The 17251-nt window shown below is 39.1% G+C and overlaps 1 protein-coding gene across 1 annotated transcript in view; it reads right to left on the bottom strand.

The window, feature by feature from the left end:
* The window catches only part of MICU2 (mitochondrial calcium uptake 2), a 75436-nt gene that overhangs the window by 4395 nt on the left and 53790 nt on the right, over positions 1-17251 (bottom strand). The window contains exons 9-11 of the mRNA XM_009279373.1: positions 13401-13498; positions 3680-3851; positions 3279-3387 (exon numbers count right to left, since the gene is read on the bottom strand). Coding sequence (XP_009277648.1) covers positions 3279-3387; positions 3680-3851; positions 13401-13498 — 379 coding nt within the window. The remainder of the gene's footprint in view (positions 1-3278; positions 3388-3679; positions 3852-13400; positions 13499-17251) is intronic.

Below are 17251 nucleotides of genomic sequence, written 5' to 3'. Positions count from 1 at the left end.
GGGGGGGAGTGAGCGAGCGGCTGCGTGGTGCTTAGTTGCCGACTGAGATTAAACCACGACACATACCTGTAGTTCTGATTTTTAAAGAAGTAGGCTACCTTCTCTTAAATTATGATGGAAGAGTTTATGAGGATTCATGGCAGAAAAAGCTGTCATACCTCTCTGGAGATCTACTTTCCTCTTCAGCTTTTTGGCCATCTCTCTTTACAGTACCATATGTATCACAGTAATACCTACTATCCCCACTTTTCGTTCTGTGGTGTAAAGAATTTGGAGTTTTGACTCAAGGAAGATGAGGAAATGGGTGGGGTTGCCGTAAAACAGCAGATAGTAAGAGTGAAATGATTATTGTTTATTATAGCAAGCACAATCACAACACATGAATTGGATGCATTTTTTAAGGCATCACAGAAATGTGAATTTCAAAAAGGGACTGGAGGTTATTAACGTATAGCAGTATTGTAGATTATTATAGCAAGTTGTCCAACTAAGTCATAAATATAGTAATAACATGGTTCTGCTTTCATAAACAAGTGCTGTTTAGAAACAGCACTATAAATATGATTAGTTCTGAAGCTTACTAGAGGAAAGAGCACTCCTGACTTAGCTCTCATCTTTGCCTCTGAAAAACTCCTGTGTAAATGCAGTTGATTAATCTACAGTTGGTTTAAATATAATTAAGTTGAAAATCCTTCTGTAAAAGGATATACCGCAATTTGACAAGGACATGAAATATGGGATGCTTATAGTAGAGTCTTAATTTTATCTTTAAAAAGATGTTAACTGTTTCAGCTGTTGAAGCTAAATATAAATCCAGAGATGGCACTGCAGTTTTTTGAACAGAACATGAAGAAAAGGAGAAAGATCTTCTAAAATGGTGGAGCATAATAATCTTCAAACCAAGAAGGGCCACCTTATCAGAGAGAAAAGATGAGCTGCTAACTTAGAAGAAAAAAAAGTCTAGAATAAAAGGAGGGACTAAAGGACTGTCTTATTTTTAGATAAATATTAATCTGTGTGTGAATACATGTATACATGTACATACATGCAAACAGCAAGACAAAGAACTTAGTGAGATTCAGGAAAGGATTAGACATGTATACATGTAACATCCGTGAGTTACCTCAGGAGCTGACTGTTTTCGATCACAGTATGATTCAGTGCATAAACAGAGTCACAACTGCCTGTTGGTTAGGAATGAGTTTTTACAAGGAAACATTACCAGAGTCAACACCAACTGCTGGCCTCATCATCCTTTGGCACTTAAAAATGGGATACTTAATAGACAAGTGAGCTAAACTCTCGTATCTCACTTATGACTATTATTTCACCATTAATTCATCCTCTTTCCTCTGCATTCTTTGTACACCTTGTGCAAATAAAATCTGTCTCCCTGCCCTGCAGAAGAAAGATGTTGTCAAACCAGACAGAGGAGGGCCACAAACCCAGCTGGGAACTGGAGCACATGATGGAGGAAGAGAAGCTGAGGGACCTGGGGAGAACAGAAGTGTAAGGAGGGATCTCGCTGCAGCCTTCAACCACCTAAAAGGGGTTATAGAGAAGAGAGCGCCGTATTTTTCTCAAAGGTGCATGGAGGTAAGACACAACTGTTCTAAGTTGCAGCAAGGGTTTGACACAGAAAAGTCTTCATGATGAGAGTGGTTAAGCACTAGAACAGCCGCCTGGAGAGGCTGTGGAAACGAAACTCTTCCTGAAGGCTGGATTAACTAGTGATGAAAGTCACAAGTTGTAAGCCCCACCCCCACCCCCCACCCCCAGTTTTGGCCTTCCTTGGTTCAAACAATCTTCACATTTCTCTCTCAAGAATACTGAATTCTCTTCCTGTCTTCTCACATCTCTCTCACTTTTTCACATGAGCCCATCAAATATTTATTTCAATGAATGTTAATGCCTCATTAAATTTCCTTAGGAACTTTTTATGTTACTATGTTCAAATAAATTATGAGAGCTGTCTTTGAAGTATAACAAGTAAGTAACAACCTCAGGATTATAACAAAAAGCATTTGTATGTCCATGAAACTTTTGTTGCATTGCTCCTATTTCTACTGTATGGGAAAGAAGCAACTTCCCTCCTCCAAATCTTTATTTTAAAAACCACTTTACTACATTGTTTGTCTTTCATTGCCATGATTGCATAATGCTACATAAGCACATGGAGAAGGCAGTATGGAGACATAAGTAAAACACAGCAAGATGCTACAGACCCTGCAAAAGAAGAGATTTCTATTGTTTAGTTTCCTCAGAAAACTAGTTTCACTATGAGGAAAAAGCTTTGTTACCATGAACTGTTACTGAAGCATGTGTTGTTTCAATAAATCCTTCCTAACCTAGAATTTAGATTGGACTGAGAACAGCCCTATGGATAAGGACTTGGGGATACTGGTGGATGAAAATCTGGACATGAGCCAGCAATGTGTGCTCGCAGCCCAGAAGGCCAATCGTATCCTGGGCTGCATCCAAAGAAGCGTGGCCAGCAGGTCGAGGGAGGGGATTCTGCCCCTCTCCTCTGCTCTGGTGAGACCCCACCTGGAGTACCGTGTCCAGCTCTGGGGCTCCCAGTACACGGAAGACATGGACCTGTTACAGAGGAGGGCCACAAAAATGATCAGAGGTCTGGAGCACTTCTCCAGTGAAGAAAGGCCGAGAGAGTTGGTGTTACTCAGCCTGGAGTAGAGAAGGCTCTGGGCAGATCTTATTGTGGCCTTTCAATATATAAAGGGGGCTTATAAGAAAGATGGGGACAGACTTTTTACCAAGGCCTGTAGCGACAGGACAAGGCGAAATGGTTTCAAACTGAAAGACAGTAGATTTAGACTGGACATAAGGAAGAAACTTTTTACGATGACGGTGGTGGGACACTGGAACAGGTTGCCCAGCCCCATCATTGGAGTTCAAGGTCAGGTTGGATGGGGCTTTGAGCAACTAGTGAAAGATGTCCCTGCCCACGGCAGTGGGGGGTTGGACTAGATGATCTTTAAAGGTCCCTTCCAACCCAAACCATTCTATGATTCTATGGTTCAGTCTGCTGTGAGCGGTTCAGCATATGATAGCACATTAGAACTTACAAATCAAGTAATTTTGGGAACTTGATATTATTATTTTTTCATAAAATAGAATTAATTCAGAATGAAGAGCAGTATACTATTTTTGGACTTCATAATGCTACTTTGGGATACTTTGGGATAACTTACATTAATTCTGTAACAAAAATGCATTTTTTCTTTAAAAAAAAAAAATGAAAGGTGTGCAGTACTTACCCCTTTTAACAGGACGATTGGCTACAGAAAACATCTGCATGGCAATAGAAAAGTCTTCCAGGTTGTTTGTAAACTTGCAAAAAGTTTTGAATTCTTCCAAACTGATATTCTAGAGTATCACAGAATTCAGATGATATGTAATGAATAATACATTCAAACCCCAGTAAATCTATTTCAGTAAATCTGGCGGGACCGAGTGTTTAGGTGTGATTGCTTACTCATCGTCAATATTTGTATTTCTCAGTTGGCAAATTATCATTGTTCTTTGCATAAAATTTGCATCAAATTCAAAAGCTGCAATAATTCACTTGGAAACTAGTTACATTATTAGATACTCATATTCAAATGAAACCTGTACATGCAAACGAGGAAGCAAAACAAAGCACGCTTTATGTACCAACCTCTCCCGCCTCAATTCTGTCTTTCACATTCTGCCAGTAAATGTCATTGTTTTCCTCATCAGTGAAGTACAGTAACCATTCTGCAAAGTCTTCTTTTCTCATGACATTCAAACCCTTTGAAAACTTTATGAATTCCATTTCTTGGACTTCTGTTTGCAGATTTTCCATGAATCTAAGTGTAAACAGATATTATCCAACAGTTGATACTTGCATCACTGTATCACTACTACTACTTTAGCTATTAAATGCACTAGACACAAACTCTTAATCACAGATACTATCGACATAATTGTTTAAAATGTCACTGGTTTAATTTTACCTGTGTGTGCAGATTTGTTTCCACGGGTGCATTTCAATAGTAACACCAGTAGGGTGCTCTCCAAGTCTGCATTCATTGATTGCTGCTGCTAAGATAATTTACAGGTACACTTGGCATATAGCTTTAACTAATGTTTAAAAGTGTGCAGACAATGAGATAAAATTATTGGTAAGGCAGTATTATAATGAATGAAAAAGGACATGGTAACTAAAGGCCTGACACATGATTTATGAAATTTCATATTAATAAGAGAGGAATGACAAGGTTGGAAAGTGCCTAGAAAGATGAGGCCCTAATAATCACAAAGGTGAAAGAAAAGAGGAAACTTGAAATCATCACTGCAGTAAAAGATGACTAAAAGCCTCAAAGATTATAATTGCAAGGAGGGGCTTGGCAAATCAGTTCTGCACTCACTAGAGGATGGATTAGAGAGGATTATAATTGACAGTTACAGAGTTCGGAAGAGCACAGAAAATGATGTTGCAGGTGTTCGGGAAGGTATGGAGAGAGCTGTCTGAAAAAGGAAGGGGTGAACATCAAGGTTTTTAGGAGACACCCATTCTTTTAGGAATCAAAAAAAAAAAAAAGCAAGTAACAACCCGTAGGTACAGAGCTAGAACTGTAAGCAGAATTGTAGCTTTGCATTTCCCCAGTTTGGTCTACGTGGCCATTATCTTTTCTTCTGGCCTGATATGAATTTTGAGAAAGTAAAAGACAATACTGTGCGATCCATTTAGTAATTTCCACTTCAGAAATGGGGCAATCCAAAAAGTGGTAATTTTTAAATATAAATAAAGGCTGAAGGCCTTTGCGCAGAAGGGTGCATGAGAAGTGCCATGCACCCTGCTTGTAGGCCCACAGCCCAGGGAAGTGCTCTAGGTCTCTGCCAGGATGGTGGGCACTCGCCTCAGAGTTAAAACCAGTGTTTCTACAGAGAAAACCCCTGAGATGTCTGATGCTTCCACCCAGATGGAACTGGTAAGGTAAGGCTGAGAGAACTGGGTTTGTTCACCCTTAAGAAAGGAAGGCTTAGGAGAGACCTTATCACCATGTTCCAGTATTTAAAGGGTGGCTACAAAGAAGATGGAGACTCCCTTTTCACAAGGAGTCACATGGAAAAGACATGGGGTAATGGGTACAAGTTACTCCTGGGGGGATTCTGATTGGACGCAGGAGGAAAATTTTTCACAATGAGAACAATCAGCCATTGGAATAATCACCCCAGGGAAGTGGTGGATTCCCCAACACTGGATACCTTTAAGATTCAGCTGGACAGGGTGCTGGTCCATCTTGTCTAGACCGTGCTTTTGCTAAGAAAGGTTGGACCAGATGATCCTCGAGGTCCTTTTCAGCCTGGTATCCTATGATTCTATGATTATAGGGACAAAGCAATTGGTTGGAGAAGAGGACAGCTAAGGGTCTATGTAACAAATATCACTAGAGGCTCATTTGCTCATCAGTGTTTGCACGGCCTCACTGGGTTTGAATTCTTTCCCCTGAAATTACGGCATTTTAGTCCGCACAGCTATCTTTAGTTCTTTAATGAGATCACTTAGACAATCAGTAGCTCAAAGCTCTGTGAAGTCTATGAGGGGTTAGCTGAAGACTGCTGTTGCAGCATAAGCTCTCTCTTGTATTTTTTCCTCTAATAATTAGAGCTGCACATGCAAATAAAGGGCAAACAAATGCTTCATGGCTCAGGACATGCAGGTAAATGAAAGCCTGACAGTGGAAGTGATTTTAAGATTCAGGCTAGAGTTTTATTAGGGTAATACTGAGGAGGAGTATGATATGCTCTCACATTTTATATGGGCATTTTTCTGGTCCAGTAAAAGGGGTTACAAGGCTTCCACAGCATAGTCAAACACTGAGATATCTTCCTCCACAGTCCACCTTAAGACCTGGCTCACTTTCAAGACCCCCAACTCGCCCTCTCACAAGGGGATGAAACACCAAAGGACCTGTTTGTGCCATCAGTGTGAAGGGGAGGCCCCTTGTCTTACAGACCAGCGAAAGCTTACTTGCACAGCTTGCAAACCACTCTTCAGTTTTCAGACGCAGCTCCTGTCCTTGTAACTCGTGAGGTGACTGCTGCCTCTGGACAGCCCAGCAGTCAGCATGTGCCAGGGAGACTGGCCAGTGCGGGCTGGCAGAAACAGTTCTGTTGCGTCGCCTGCAAGAACCTCCCCAGATCCTGGGAAAGGAGGTCGAGATGCAGGGGGAGAGGATGGCATGGACCAGGCATGTAGACCAGGCATGGAGTGAGTCCAGCAGAGACTGACTAGGGCCACTGGGCTGGCATTTTGGGAGTGTCCATCAATGGCAAGGAGTAGATGGTATCTGGGATGTGTGGACTGTGCTTGGCTGGAAGTCACAGCAGAGACCGTGCAGAACAGTAACTGCATCTTTTGACTGTTGTTTCCAACCCATGTAACATCTTGTCTGGGGGAGGAGAAGCTGCTGAAAATGAGGTCACTTTCAGAAATATGCCCAAAACGTGGATGTAGGGAAACAAGACACCACGTGTTTTATTTTCTTGGCTTTTAATCTATGAAAGGTAGACACGTTTTGCAACAGACTTAAGGTCTGTTATTGAAAGTATGTTATTTATCTTGGGGAGCTAATGTTCAGTCATTTGCTGTACTGGTCAGTAGCCACAGGTGATGACAAACTACATAGTCTTCCATCTTTTCTACATATTGCATTTCCTTAAGCAGAAAACCCTCAGTGACCTGCCCTCTAGCCACACTCAATAAAGGCAGGACAGCTGAAAGACCAAGCATTTCTAAATGCTGAGGAAGGAGCGGGTGGCCCACCTAGCCACAACACATCAGCCAGCTGAAAGGTGCAGTAAAGCCAAATAGGAAAGTGAGGGATTTGGCTGTGGCATTTTTTATGTGTTCTTGCTTCTGCACCCTCTTCTAGTCAGACAGCAAATGAAGCATTATATTTCCCCAGCCCCACTGTGGGTTTTCCACTGCCTTTTCTCAGGCCTAGGTTCTTGCCCTCTCCAGTTGCTTTGGGGCAATGACACTGCACCCTTCCTGTGGTGCAGGAGCCATGCATCTTGCTGCACTGCGCAGATTAGGGAGGGAAGCAGGAATTACTTATTTAGGTACAAAAAAATTAATGGATATTTCATTTCAACTTGCAGGCTTGCTCCTGGCAAGCCAGAGTGGGAAGATTTCCTCCTGTACCAAACGCTACTTAGAGCAGCAGCTGAAATGTGCAATTTAAAATCTATATGTGATAGTATCCCATATTACAAAAATTAAAATCCTATGAATCATCGCATCAGCATTCTAGGTCACTCTTATTCCCAGATGTGAGAGTTAAAAATTCTAATGAGGTTTTTTTTAAGTGAAAGTTATTAAAAGTTATTAAAAATAACTTTCTGGTTAGGAAGTAAAACTTGATACTTAAATGCCAAGACACCACTAGGGATACTTGCTTTTGTATCTTCTGGATCATGGTGTGATGAGTTTCAGCTGGAAATTCCTTAAAAATTTATCCAGATATTAGGAAAAACAAGCGCAGGAATGAAATTCATGCTCTCCCAAAGTCAGTGGGAGCTTGGCCGGGGACTTTGAAGGGAGCCATAATTCAACTACGGGAACAGGATTCTGATTGTAGATGTGCTCTACAATTCAAAAATAATTACACCGGGAATACTCTTATGCTATAGTAGCTTGAGAATAAAAGCAAGCCCTAAGTTTCCAAATAACAAAAAGGAAAGGTAAAACATAAATTCATAAGATGGGGAAAAGGCTGGGAACAGACAGTGCTTTCTTTAAGATAGCCTGTTTTATCCACACTCTCTAAAACACCCACATTGAAGGCCAATGGCCAAATTCATTATCGTGTTACAACAGCATCCAGAAACCTTATCAGGATTTATCCCTCATTTTGTAATGTGCTTTACAGATCTACAGAAAGAGGGAGTCTCTCAAGTCTTTTTGGCAACTCAGCTTGAATAGAAGTGAAAATGTAATAAAAGTGGGGAGACCTCAGGAATGCAGCTATTCCCCCTCCAACCCGAGATGTTGCAATGAAGTGCTAGGAACACAAAGCAGTAGAATGAAACACAAAAGCAAAGGTTAGGGAAAGTTTTCCTTCCTACACCTCTTGACCTGAACTGAAAGTCTGCATAGAGCTTTAATACGCTAATACAGAACTGACTAGTTCTTGTTGCACTGATTTATAGGAAGGAAACTTAACATCAAAGATAGTGGTGGATATACCACCCCGGCATTTGTACCCTGCTTCAGCTCCTCTTTGGACACTGAAGTCCTTCTGAAGACTTGAATAACCCTCTCTGCACCAAAGGACTGTTGCAAACCAGCTGCAAGGTTGCCTTTTTGCAAATCTGACTTTCAAAACAGCATACAGAAAATCTAATAAGGGCTTCACCTTTAACCTTTAGAGAACATTGAGATCTATGCTTGTAAATTCAGTTTTGCAAGTGGTAAGACAGTTAATCAATCTCACCATTTTCAGAATTACAGGCAAAACCCCCTTCGATTTACTGTCCTCAATGTTTCCAAACCAAACATAACAAAACTACTCACTTTCATTTATGAGCATTCTGTAGAAACTAATCAAGCTATTCCTTTGCTAAGTATATAGGAAAGGAAGAAACATAGATTCTTCTCAACATCATTACTAAATATTTGGGAAATATTCAGCTTCAGTTATGATAGGAATATACAATCACGAAGCCAGATTTTGTTCTCATCTTCACTTCCTCACTGTGATCCTGGTTGCACGAGATGTAATCTCTATGTGTATTAGGGGTCTATATACATACACACACACACATAGATGCAAGTGTAGGTACAGAGAGAAATAAGGAGGCAATCATATTCTATTTCTGCAAAGCACTTCCAAATCCCTAGATGAAAATCACTGAAAATGTACAAGCTATCATTACAGCAAAAGCACTACTGGCTGATGATGCTACCTGAAAGAGATCCTGCATCCATGCATTGGCACAAACACAGAACAGCACCAGACAAATGTCAGCACTAGCAGTGTGGTTCAGCCTGGATCATTCTGGTTTCTTAAATGAAAGGTTTCAAATGAAATGTACCAAGGAATTCAAAATACTGAAGAAAAGAAACAGGACAGGTAGGGACAAGGCATGTTTTGTGTATGGTTACACAATTTGTGACCTTCATGCTAAAGCAGAAAATAAAAAAGAAATAATGATTAAAGATTATTTCTGGTGCAAAATTCTAATAACTGATGAGAAACTTGGAAGCAACAAATCAGATAAGAAAATGCCATAAACTGGATTTGAAATGTTAATTTTCCTTATATGATTAAAAGATGCCCATTGTTTAACCATACCAGGAAGTACTTTTTTGTAAGCCATCCCAGAAAAAAAATACAACAATCAGAAAGTTTTTTGAATATTCTTTCCATACTCTCTCTACTTTTTCTTTTTTTTTTCCTTCAAGGAGATTGTGAGAGATTTAAGCTTGCTTGGGGACAGATTACAGAAAAAAATAATAGCAGTCGTAAACTGTTTAGGGAGTGAGTTACTGTCTCCTCTCTTATTTGGGATTAGACATACTTAAACAAGATCAGTAAGGGACTTTTCCAGGGAAAAAAAAACAGTGGCTGTGAAGAAGAAATATTTGCTATACCTAGAAAACTAAATAGTTTTCTACTCAGAACAAAAAATAGTACATACAATATACCTGGAAATTAAAGCACAAATGAAACATTTTTTTGAAGGAAAAGACCAAAAATTAGTTATGTCTCAAAAACCAGGGGAAACTGCTATGCATAAGAAAAAAAAGCATGGAATCCCAAAGAACTTCTGACTTCATGTTTGAAATCTGACATTCTATAAGATGGGGCCTGGTATTAGAAGATGATGTTATTGTTGAGGTGTAAAACTGAGTGGTGGTCATCTAAACCAGAAATTTGTTCAGGTCTTCTGAGAAGACCTGAGAAGTCTCACCTGGTTACAGCTTCTTGTATTAAATTTACCCTTCTTTGTTACATGATTTTACGTTTGCTGCCTATTATTTTATGTTTTCTTAAACTGATACGGGAGAATAATAGCTGCATTTGACCAGGAGGCACCACCTTTACTAGTGATGTACATAAACATACTCCAGAATAATTCAGATTTAAATTTCCTAACTTTTGCCAGGGAAACAAGCTGTCGCTTTTGAAGTTGTGAATTATTATTAATAATTATCATATTGTCCTTATGTTAAGGACAATACAATTGGCAAGAAATCATGTAGCAGTCTGGAGCTGAACACGTGTTCCTTGAGTCCTACCTTAAGATCTCTGAAACCACCTTGTTACTATGTGAAAGACATAAGATGGTGTGCTTCCTGGATTGCTTCCACTACTTCTAAGCAGTCCCTGCAGAATGAAGCAGGAGTCCCACCACCGCTGCTCAGCAGAGAATGAAAAGGAGCAGCTTTGGTTGCTGTTTTGACTATGTTCTGGAGGATAGTGAGAAAAGAGCTTGACTGGTGTCACAAAATACCTATGAAAAGGTTACTTTACTTTCATGCTACCAGCAGCCCAAGAAGGTTGAAAAGTGATCTGATATTCTGCTTCATAGTCTCCTTCCTTATGTCCAGTAAAAAACTGCCTGAGGATTGTCCTTGTGTGTATCGCCTACCTATGATTTCCAAAGAACCATGCACCAGGTGGAGACAGATGGAGCACAGCATGCTTAACCATTTTCCCTCCCTATAATCAGTGTGCCTCCTGTGTTCAGGACAGTAGGAAGGGAGGCACAAGAGCTGGCTTACATCAGCTCCACATTGCCTGAAGAGATGTAGACGGTTTCCATTTTCTGTGTGCCATCTGAATGCAAAGAAAGGAGAACAAGGCAAATTAATTGCCCTGATACATTGACTGTGGCTGTCCAACATGTTTTAAATGTTTCGACTGTGGGCTAAAAGGGTCAGACATCACTGGTGTACATGTAGATATAGATGGTTGCACGCTTACAAAAGGATTTTTTTAGCGTCAGCCAAACTGAAAAGGAGGAAGCATGAGGAAAATATATGTAAGTAATGAGGTAAGAACACGAGTCTCAGCTTTCTGAATTCCCATGTAAGTACAGTGAAATTTCACAAAGAAGCATTCCTGCTTTTTTTTATTTCTTTTTAGTTTCAAGGACTCTACAGCACAGCAATATCTGTGTATTTAACTAATGTGACAAGTTTTAGTGTGTCCTAATCAAACCTAATCACCCCTACTTTCTACTAGGTACTACACTGATCAATGGAAAAGCTTTCTAGGCAAGAACTTGGAAAATGATAAAAGCATTTGCCATCATTATTTTCTGCTTTTGACAATGATCTATGTCTGTACAGCTCATCAGTCATCTCTTGTAAAAACAGCGTGGCACTTTGATCAAACAGCCAACAATAGCTTCCCGCGTAAGGTAAAATGTTATGAGAGGCCATCAGATAGAAATCACATTTTCTCTGAACAATAGGAACCCAGAAATGATGTGCTTGATTTACTTGCAAATAAAATCATGCGAAAGGTGATATCTTCACACAGGTTAAAAAGACAGTGATCCTTTTATTCACCTTTCTGCGTGTTAAACAAACTTCACTGTCATGTTGCAACTGAGATGGAGTGTCTACGCGGTGATAAAGAGGCACATTCCAGCCCTACGAAACATAACTGCCACTGTTGAAAAATTACCTGCATTAAACCTTACACTTATCCCACAAATTTTAAGAGCAAGATGTGGGAGTTTGATTTTGATTACAGGCCTCTATCTGTGTGGTAGGCAAAGGTCTTTAACCTACGCGTTCTGAATGTACTAGGTACATAGTTTCATCAGTGTCATGCCTCATTGGGTCAATGTAGGATTTTATCTAAAACCTGAGGCTTTTCAGTTTACACTGTATATGCAAACACAACCTTTTACTGGTGCTCTCTGCCTTTTGCTTCGTTGAGAGGATCTATGGTATTTATAGAAAAGGAAGCTGGAGGCATCTTAAGCTTATTTCACTCGCTTAGATTCCTATTGAATCGAGGTCTTCAAAAGAGAAATTTTGTTTATTTGAAGACTGGTGTGTGCCAGAGCCAGTGGAGCCGAACACTTTTTAGTGTTAGAAAAATTGCCACTCTTCCTCTTCTACTCTGGCTTTCCCCAAACCTCTACTGATTGCAACAACATTCATCTTTAAGAAGGCTGACGCAGATTCCCCTGCTTCTGAACATATATTGAAGTAAAACATATTATTCTAATTTATTATTTCAGTCTGTAAATGACTGATTATTTTTGTAGAAAAGGTAATACTGATGTAGATAATCTTCTCGATGCTACAAGATGAGTGTCAAGAGTCACACAGGTATTTAGGCACTTAACTTCCGTTTATCTCAAAGAAAGACTGTGCATTTGGATTCTGGGCCCAAGTTCACATAGCAAGATGTGTCTGGAGTTCATACTAACAGGAGAAATTGATTTCCCAAGAAACAGAGAGTTTTAACCAATTAAGTTGTGATGCTGTGTAGGTGGTGGTTATCATTACTGACTGAAATAAACATTGGAAGAAAGAATCTCATCCAATTAAAACACTAATAGCTGATACCTGGTTGGGTTTTCAAGTCGAAAGCAACCTCAGCAGAACTTCCTACTCTGATGCAGACAAGGATTACACTATGTTTCTGACATGTATATGACGTATAAACTGAATGATTCCCTACACCAGTCTTAAAACTTTTCATTAACTTCTGATTTTGCAAAGCTTACAGTGAAATAGACGAGTATACAACACTACGTTTCCAGGAGTAATGGCCACTTGGTATTCGACTGAAGTTTCAGTCTGATGTGGTGTTTGCTATGACTTAATTCTCAGTTCTGACATAAGTGCCATGAAGTATCTATGTAGTCCCATTGCAAAAGTAGTTCAAAGGGTAAAGGAAAAGGCACAGGTAAATTTTCAACAGAAGCTGGAATTTGAAGCAAGCAGAGAAGTTGCCTGTAGCCTACCATGACAGTTGTAATGGGAGGGGGGTGTCTCAGCTCAGAAAAGCTTTTTTAATTCATTAGCAGTCACTTTTTTGGTGATTTGATCAAGAAAAAGAAAGATACTCATGAATCATATTGTCTAAAGGTATGCTATCGCACAGCTGCCAAGAATGGTAGTCTCAACCCTGACAGCCTCCAGGCCCACTGCTGCTTTGGAGTTATCATGGTGCTCAACTCCTCCTGCAAACAGCAGACCCAAGGAGCTAAACTAGAAATTTAAACATGCAAAATCATGAATAATCTCCTGCTTGATCACCTGCTTAAATTTCTGAATCAGCTCAGTGTGAGGTCAGATTAATGCCAGTGTTGGTGCAAAGTAGAGGGGGTAGGAACAGGACTGGTTGCTGTTAGGCTTGCCTAACTGCAAAAAATACCTGAAAAACTCAGAGTAGCGAAGTTTTTCCTTTCCTTCTTTTCCAAAGAAATGTATCAGCAACATAGTATTAACACCAGAGCTTTCCAGTTCTGCTCCCTATAAAACAAAAAACAGTATGATTAATTATTATGCATTGTATGATTATTAATATCTGTTCACCACAAATCTGGAAATACTTATTTTAACTAGAATTTCACAAGAGATACTTCCAATTTAATTACTGTTCCCAAAGCTATCACACAGGATCTCAGAGCTGAATAATTCTTTTACATCAATTGGTAACACTGTATTATATATTCTGCTTCCAAATATTCTGTATGAAAGACGAGTACAATTTACAACCACCTTCAGTGTGTTTTATTATTAGAACTGAGAAAGTTGCTAGTTAAATCTTTAAAAACCTTTATGCTTAGGTGAATAGAGGCTTTAAATAAAGTTAACATCTTCATAAAAAAGTATTTAGTCAGATATTTCTAATTTGATGCAGCCATTTAAAAACATTCATGATAGTCTAAGAAACAAAACTAGAAAAATACAAACATTCAAAGTGCTCTATTATAACATGAGAACTGAGAAAGTTGCTAGTTAAATCTTTAAAAACCTTTATGCTTAGGTGAATAGAGGCTTTAAATAAAGTTAACATCTTCATAAAAAAGTTTTTAGTCAGATATTTCTAATTTGATGCAGCCATTTAAAAACATTCATGATAGTCTAAGAAACAAAACTAGAAAAATACAAACATTCAAAGTGCTCTATTATAAAATGGTCTTACAAGGTTTCTTGCAAATTTTCAATGTTAGTGACTTTTCTATATATTTTTTTAAATCTGATTAAGAGATTTCTGCAGAAAAAGGATGCACATTATTTCAACTCAACAGCATCTTTAACAAGCCTAAAACCACACATAATGCTGGATTTCTGTTCTATTCTTCTTTCAACACTAGCATACTGGCATTTCTTTGAACGCAACAAAACACTAAGCAACATGAAGAGAGGGTTTTTTTTTGGTAATTCTGGAGGGATTTCAACAAACTATTCTTATGACATCTAAATAGCTTCTGTGTCTTTTATCTGGTTGAAGAGGTAAGATGAAAGACAAGAGTCTATTCATAAGATTTAATACTAATGGTTATTTAGCTTTCAGCATCATCAATAACAAGTCCCATTAGTCCACTGTGTGTTTCATGCTTACTGCATATGTGACACAGTTATTTTATAGTTAAAGAGGTAACATTCCTCACTTCTACTGCAAGCTACAATTCACTAAATGCCAGTGATACGAGTTATGTATGAGTGAACCTAGGAAAAAAAACTTTTCAAGCCATATGCAAACTGTACTTATTGAACTTTATCATTTAACTGGAGGCAAAGAATATTTAAATACCGACAAGATCCATCCTTCTAAAGTTTAAACACTTCAGATTACTGTGAAGACCGATGCATAAACACTGGTACATGCTTTTTTGAAAGTCAGAAGTCAAACATTCATGTATGCTTATTTGAAATTCAAACCCAAACTGTTTATGTCAGAATGCAAAGTTTTCTAAGAAGAAACAGAAAAGAGTCCACATATTTCCCACTGCAGTGAGATTCTAATCTGCTTTTTGTGGTTTTGCTTACATGTTTAAAAGAGACTTGAAAAATGCAAGAAATAAATTTGCTTATGTAATTTTTAAAACTGAACTTGATTATGCAATTTAAGGCTTCAAGTTCAATTACTCCATATTAAAATCAGTGTTGTATTGAGAACAAACTGAAAAATGAGGTTTAAAATAACCTTTTAAAAACTAAGTCTGTGACAGAAAAGGTTTTTTTTCTTCTATTCATGTTTCTCTAGTTATAAGCTAGAAGACGACATACAAACAATACCTATCTCATCTTATCTAAGATGACAAAGCCTATCCCTGGATTTATAACAAATATGCACCTACTTGTTGGCTACCCTCTTTATCAGTTGAAATTCCAAAGTGGAACTGGCAGACGTCCAAACACTATGTTAGTGAAAGTTAAATGTATTTTAAAACTACAAAATAGTAGATTTTTTAAAAACAGAGTATGCAATAGCAGACCACAGAGACTACAGCTTAAGGGTAAAATTTCAAAAAATTGCTTTTCCTAGAGTTAATGCTATTAAATTAAAGTACATGTTAGTACATAATTCCTTTTTGTCCACAGAATCATTAGGAGCTTTTGCTGCTGAACTGTATAAATTAGTAGCGACATGACAAATCTTTGTTAGAAGATAATAAGAGCTCTATTAATATTTCCAACACCTCACCCTCCTGAGCTTAGGTAAAAGAGTAACTTACATTTGGAATGTCTCTCTTGGCAATGAGAATGAAATGGTAACCTAATCCTGGAGCTGTACACAGGACTAGACCGGTAGCTTTGACTCACAGAGCCACTATCTAAATTGAGTGAAAATTTGTATTCTGGTGTATCTGGTGGCTTCAGCTTGGGGAGGGTGCAGCACAGCACCCTTTTGGGCTGTGTGCTTTACAGAAAGCTGAGGCACAGAGTGGAGAAGGGATGGTGATGTTCCAAGTCTCATCTTGATACAGGCACGGGAAGGGGCAGGGATATGTATCTCAGCTGGGGAGCTCATACATGTTCCTGGGACCGTTGGTTCACACAAAGAATCCCAAAGACCTAGCTCTGATGCCACACAAGTGTATATGAACTAATGAACATGTGTGTACATACTACAAACATAAGCTTATGTTCCTAGAGTAATGTTAACACCTTGTACACTTTTCAAAAGCACCATGAACTGCTGAATTATGCAATTATTCTTTTTTAAGCAAGATCAGATAACACAACATTTATTTCCTTATTACATTACACAGACTGTTAACATAGAAGCCTGATGCTGCAAACACTGAGTCATGGGCACAGACCTACCTAATCCTGTAGCTCCCCACTGAGCTTTTGACATTTAGGACCTGATACTGCAGCAAGTAGCAACAAGTGCCACTGAGAAGAAACTTATCACAGTGAGACAGGATTTTCGGAATAATGTACCTAACTGATTTTCAAAACTCATCTGAAACGTTAATAGACTTACTGTCTCTAGATTCTTACCACCTTTCATTGCAGAATTTGCCTGAGGCATAACTGGAAAGCATTCATCATGATTAAAATCTGTAATACGTTCCTTGTTCTCTTACTTGCTTCCTGGGAGATGGTATTTGCTGTGCAATGTCTTGTTTCGATAGAAATTGTAAAAATAATACATATTTTGGATTGAAATTTTTTTTGGTTAAGACACAAGGAGAGTGAATAGATGAAGAACAGGGGCAGAAAAGAAGAGGAGGGTCAAGGAGAACAGTATCTTAGTTTCTGCCTGCTAGTGATCTTTCCAAAGGTAACGCTAAATCTTTGCAAATTTTTGAGTCCACTTCTCTGAAATGCTCTTTGTTTTTCAGCTACTAGGTCAGTCAATTCATCATGCCAGGCTCCTATCCCTGGAGGCAATGTAGATTTCAATCTAAGCAGCCTAGCCTCAAACGCAGCTCAAGAGTGTCAACCTTTCTGTCATTTTGAGAGTCTCCAAGATGTTGGGATATATAGAATCACAGAATAGTTTGGGTTGGAAGGGACCGCTAAAGGTCATCTAGTCCAAACCCCCTGCTGTGGGCAGGGACATCTTCAACTAGATCAGGTTGCTCAGAGCCCCGTCCAACCTGACCTGGAATGTTGCCAGGGATGGGGCATCCACCACCTCTCTGGGCAACCTGTGCCAGTGTTTCACCACCCTCAGTGTCAAAAATTTCTTCCTTCTATCTAGTCTAAATCTAACCTCCTTTAGTTTAAAGCCATTCCCCCTTGTCCTGTCGCAACAGGCCCTGC

Source organism: Aptenodytes forsteri, unplaced genomic scaffold, assembly GCF_000699145.1.
Source record: "Aptenodytes forsteri isolate BGI_AS27 unplaced genomic scaffold, ASM69914v1 Scaffold307, whole genome shotgun sequence".
Lineage (NCBI taxonomy): Eukaryota > Metazoa > Chordata > Aves > Sphenisciformes > Spheniscidae > Aptenodytes > Aptenodytes forsteri.
Note: the sequence above shows the minus strand (reverse complement) of the source record. Positions and strands in the feature narration are given on the sequence as shown.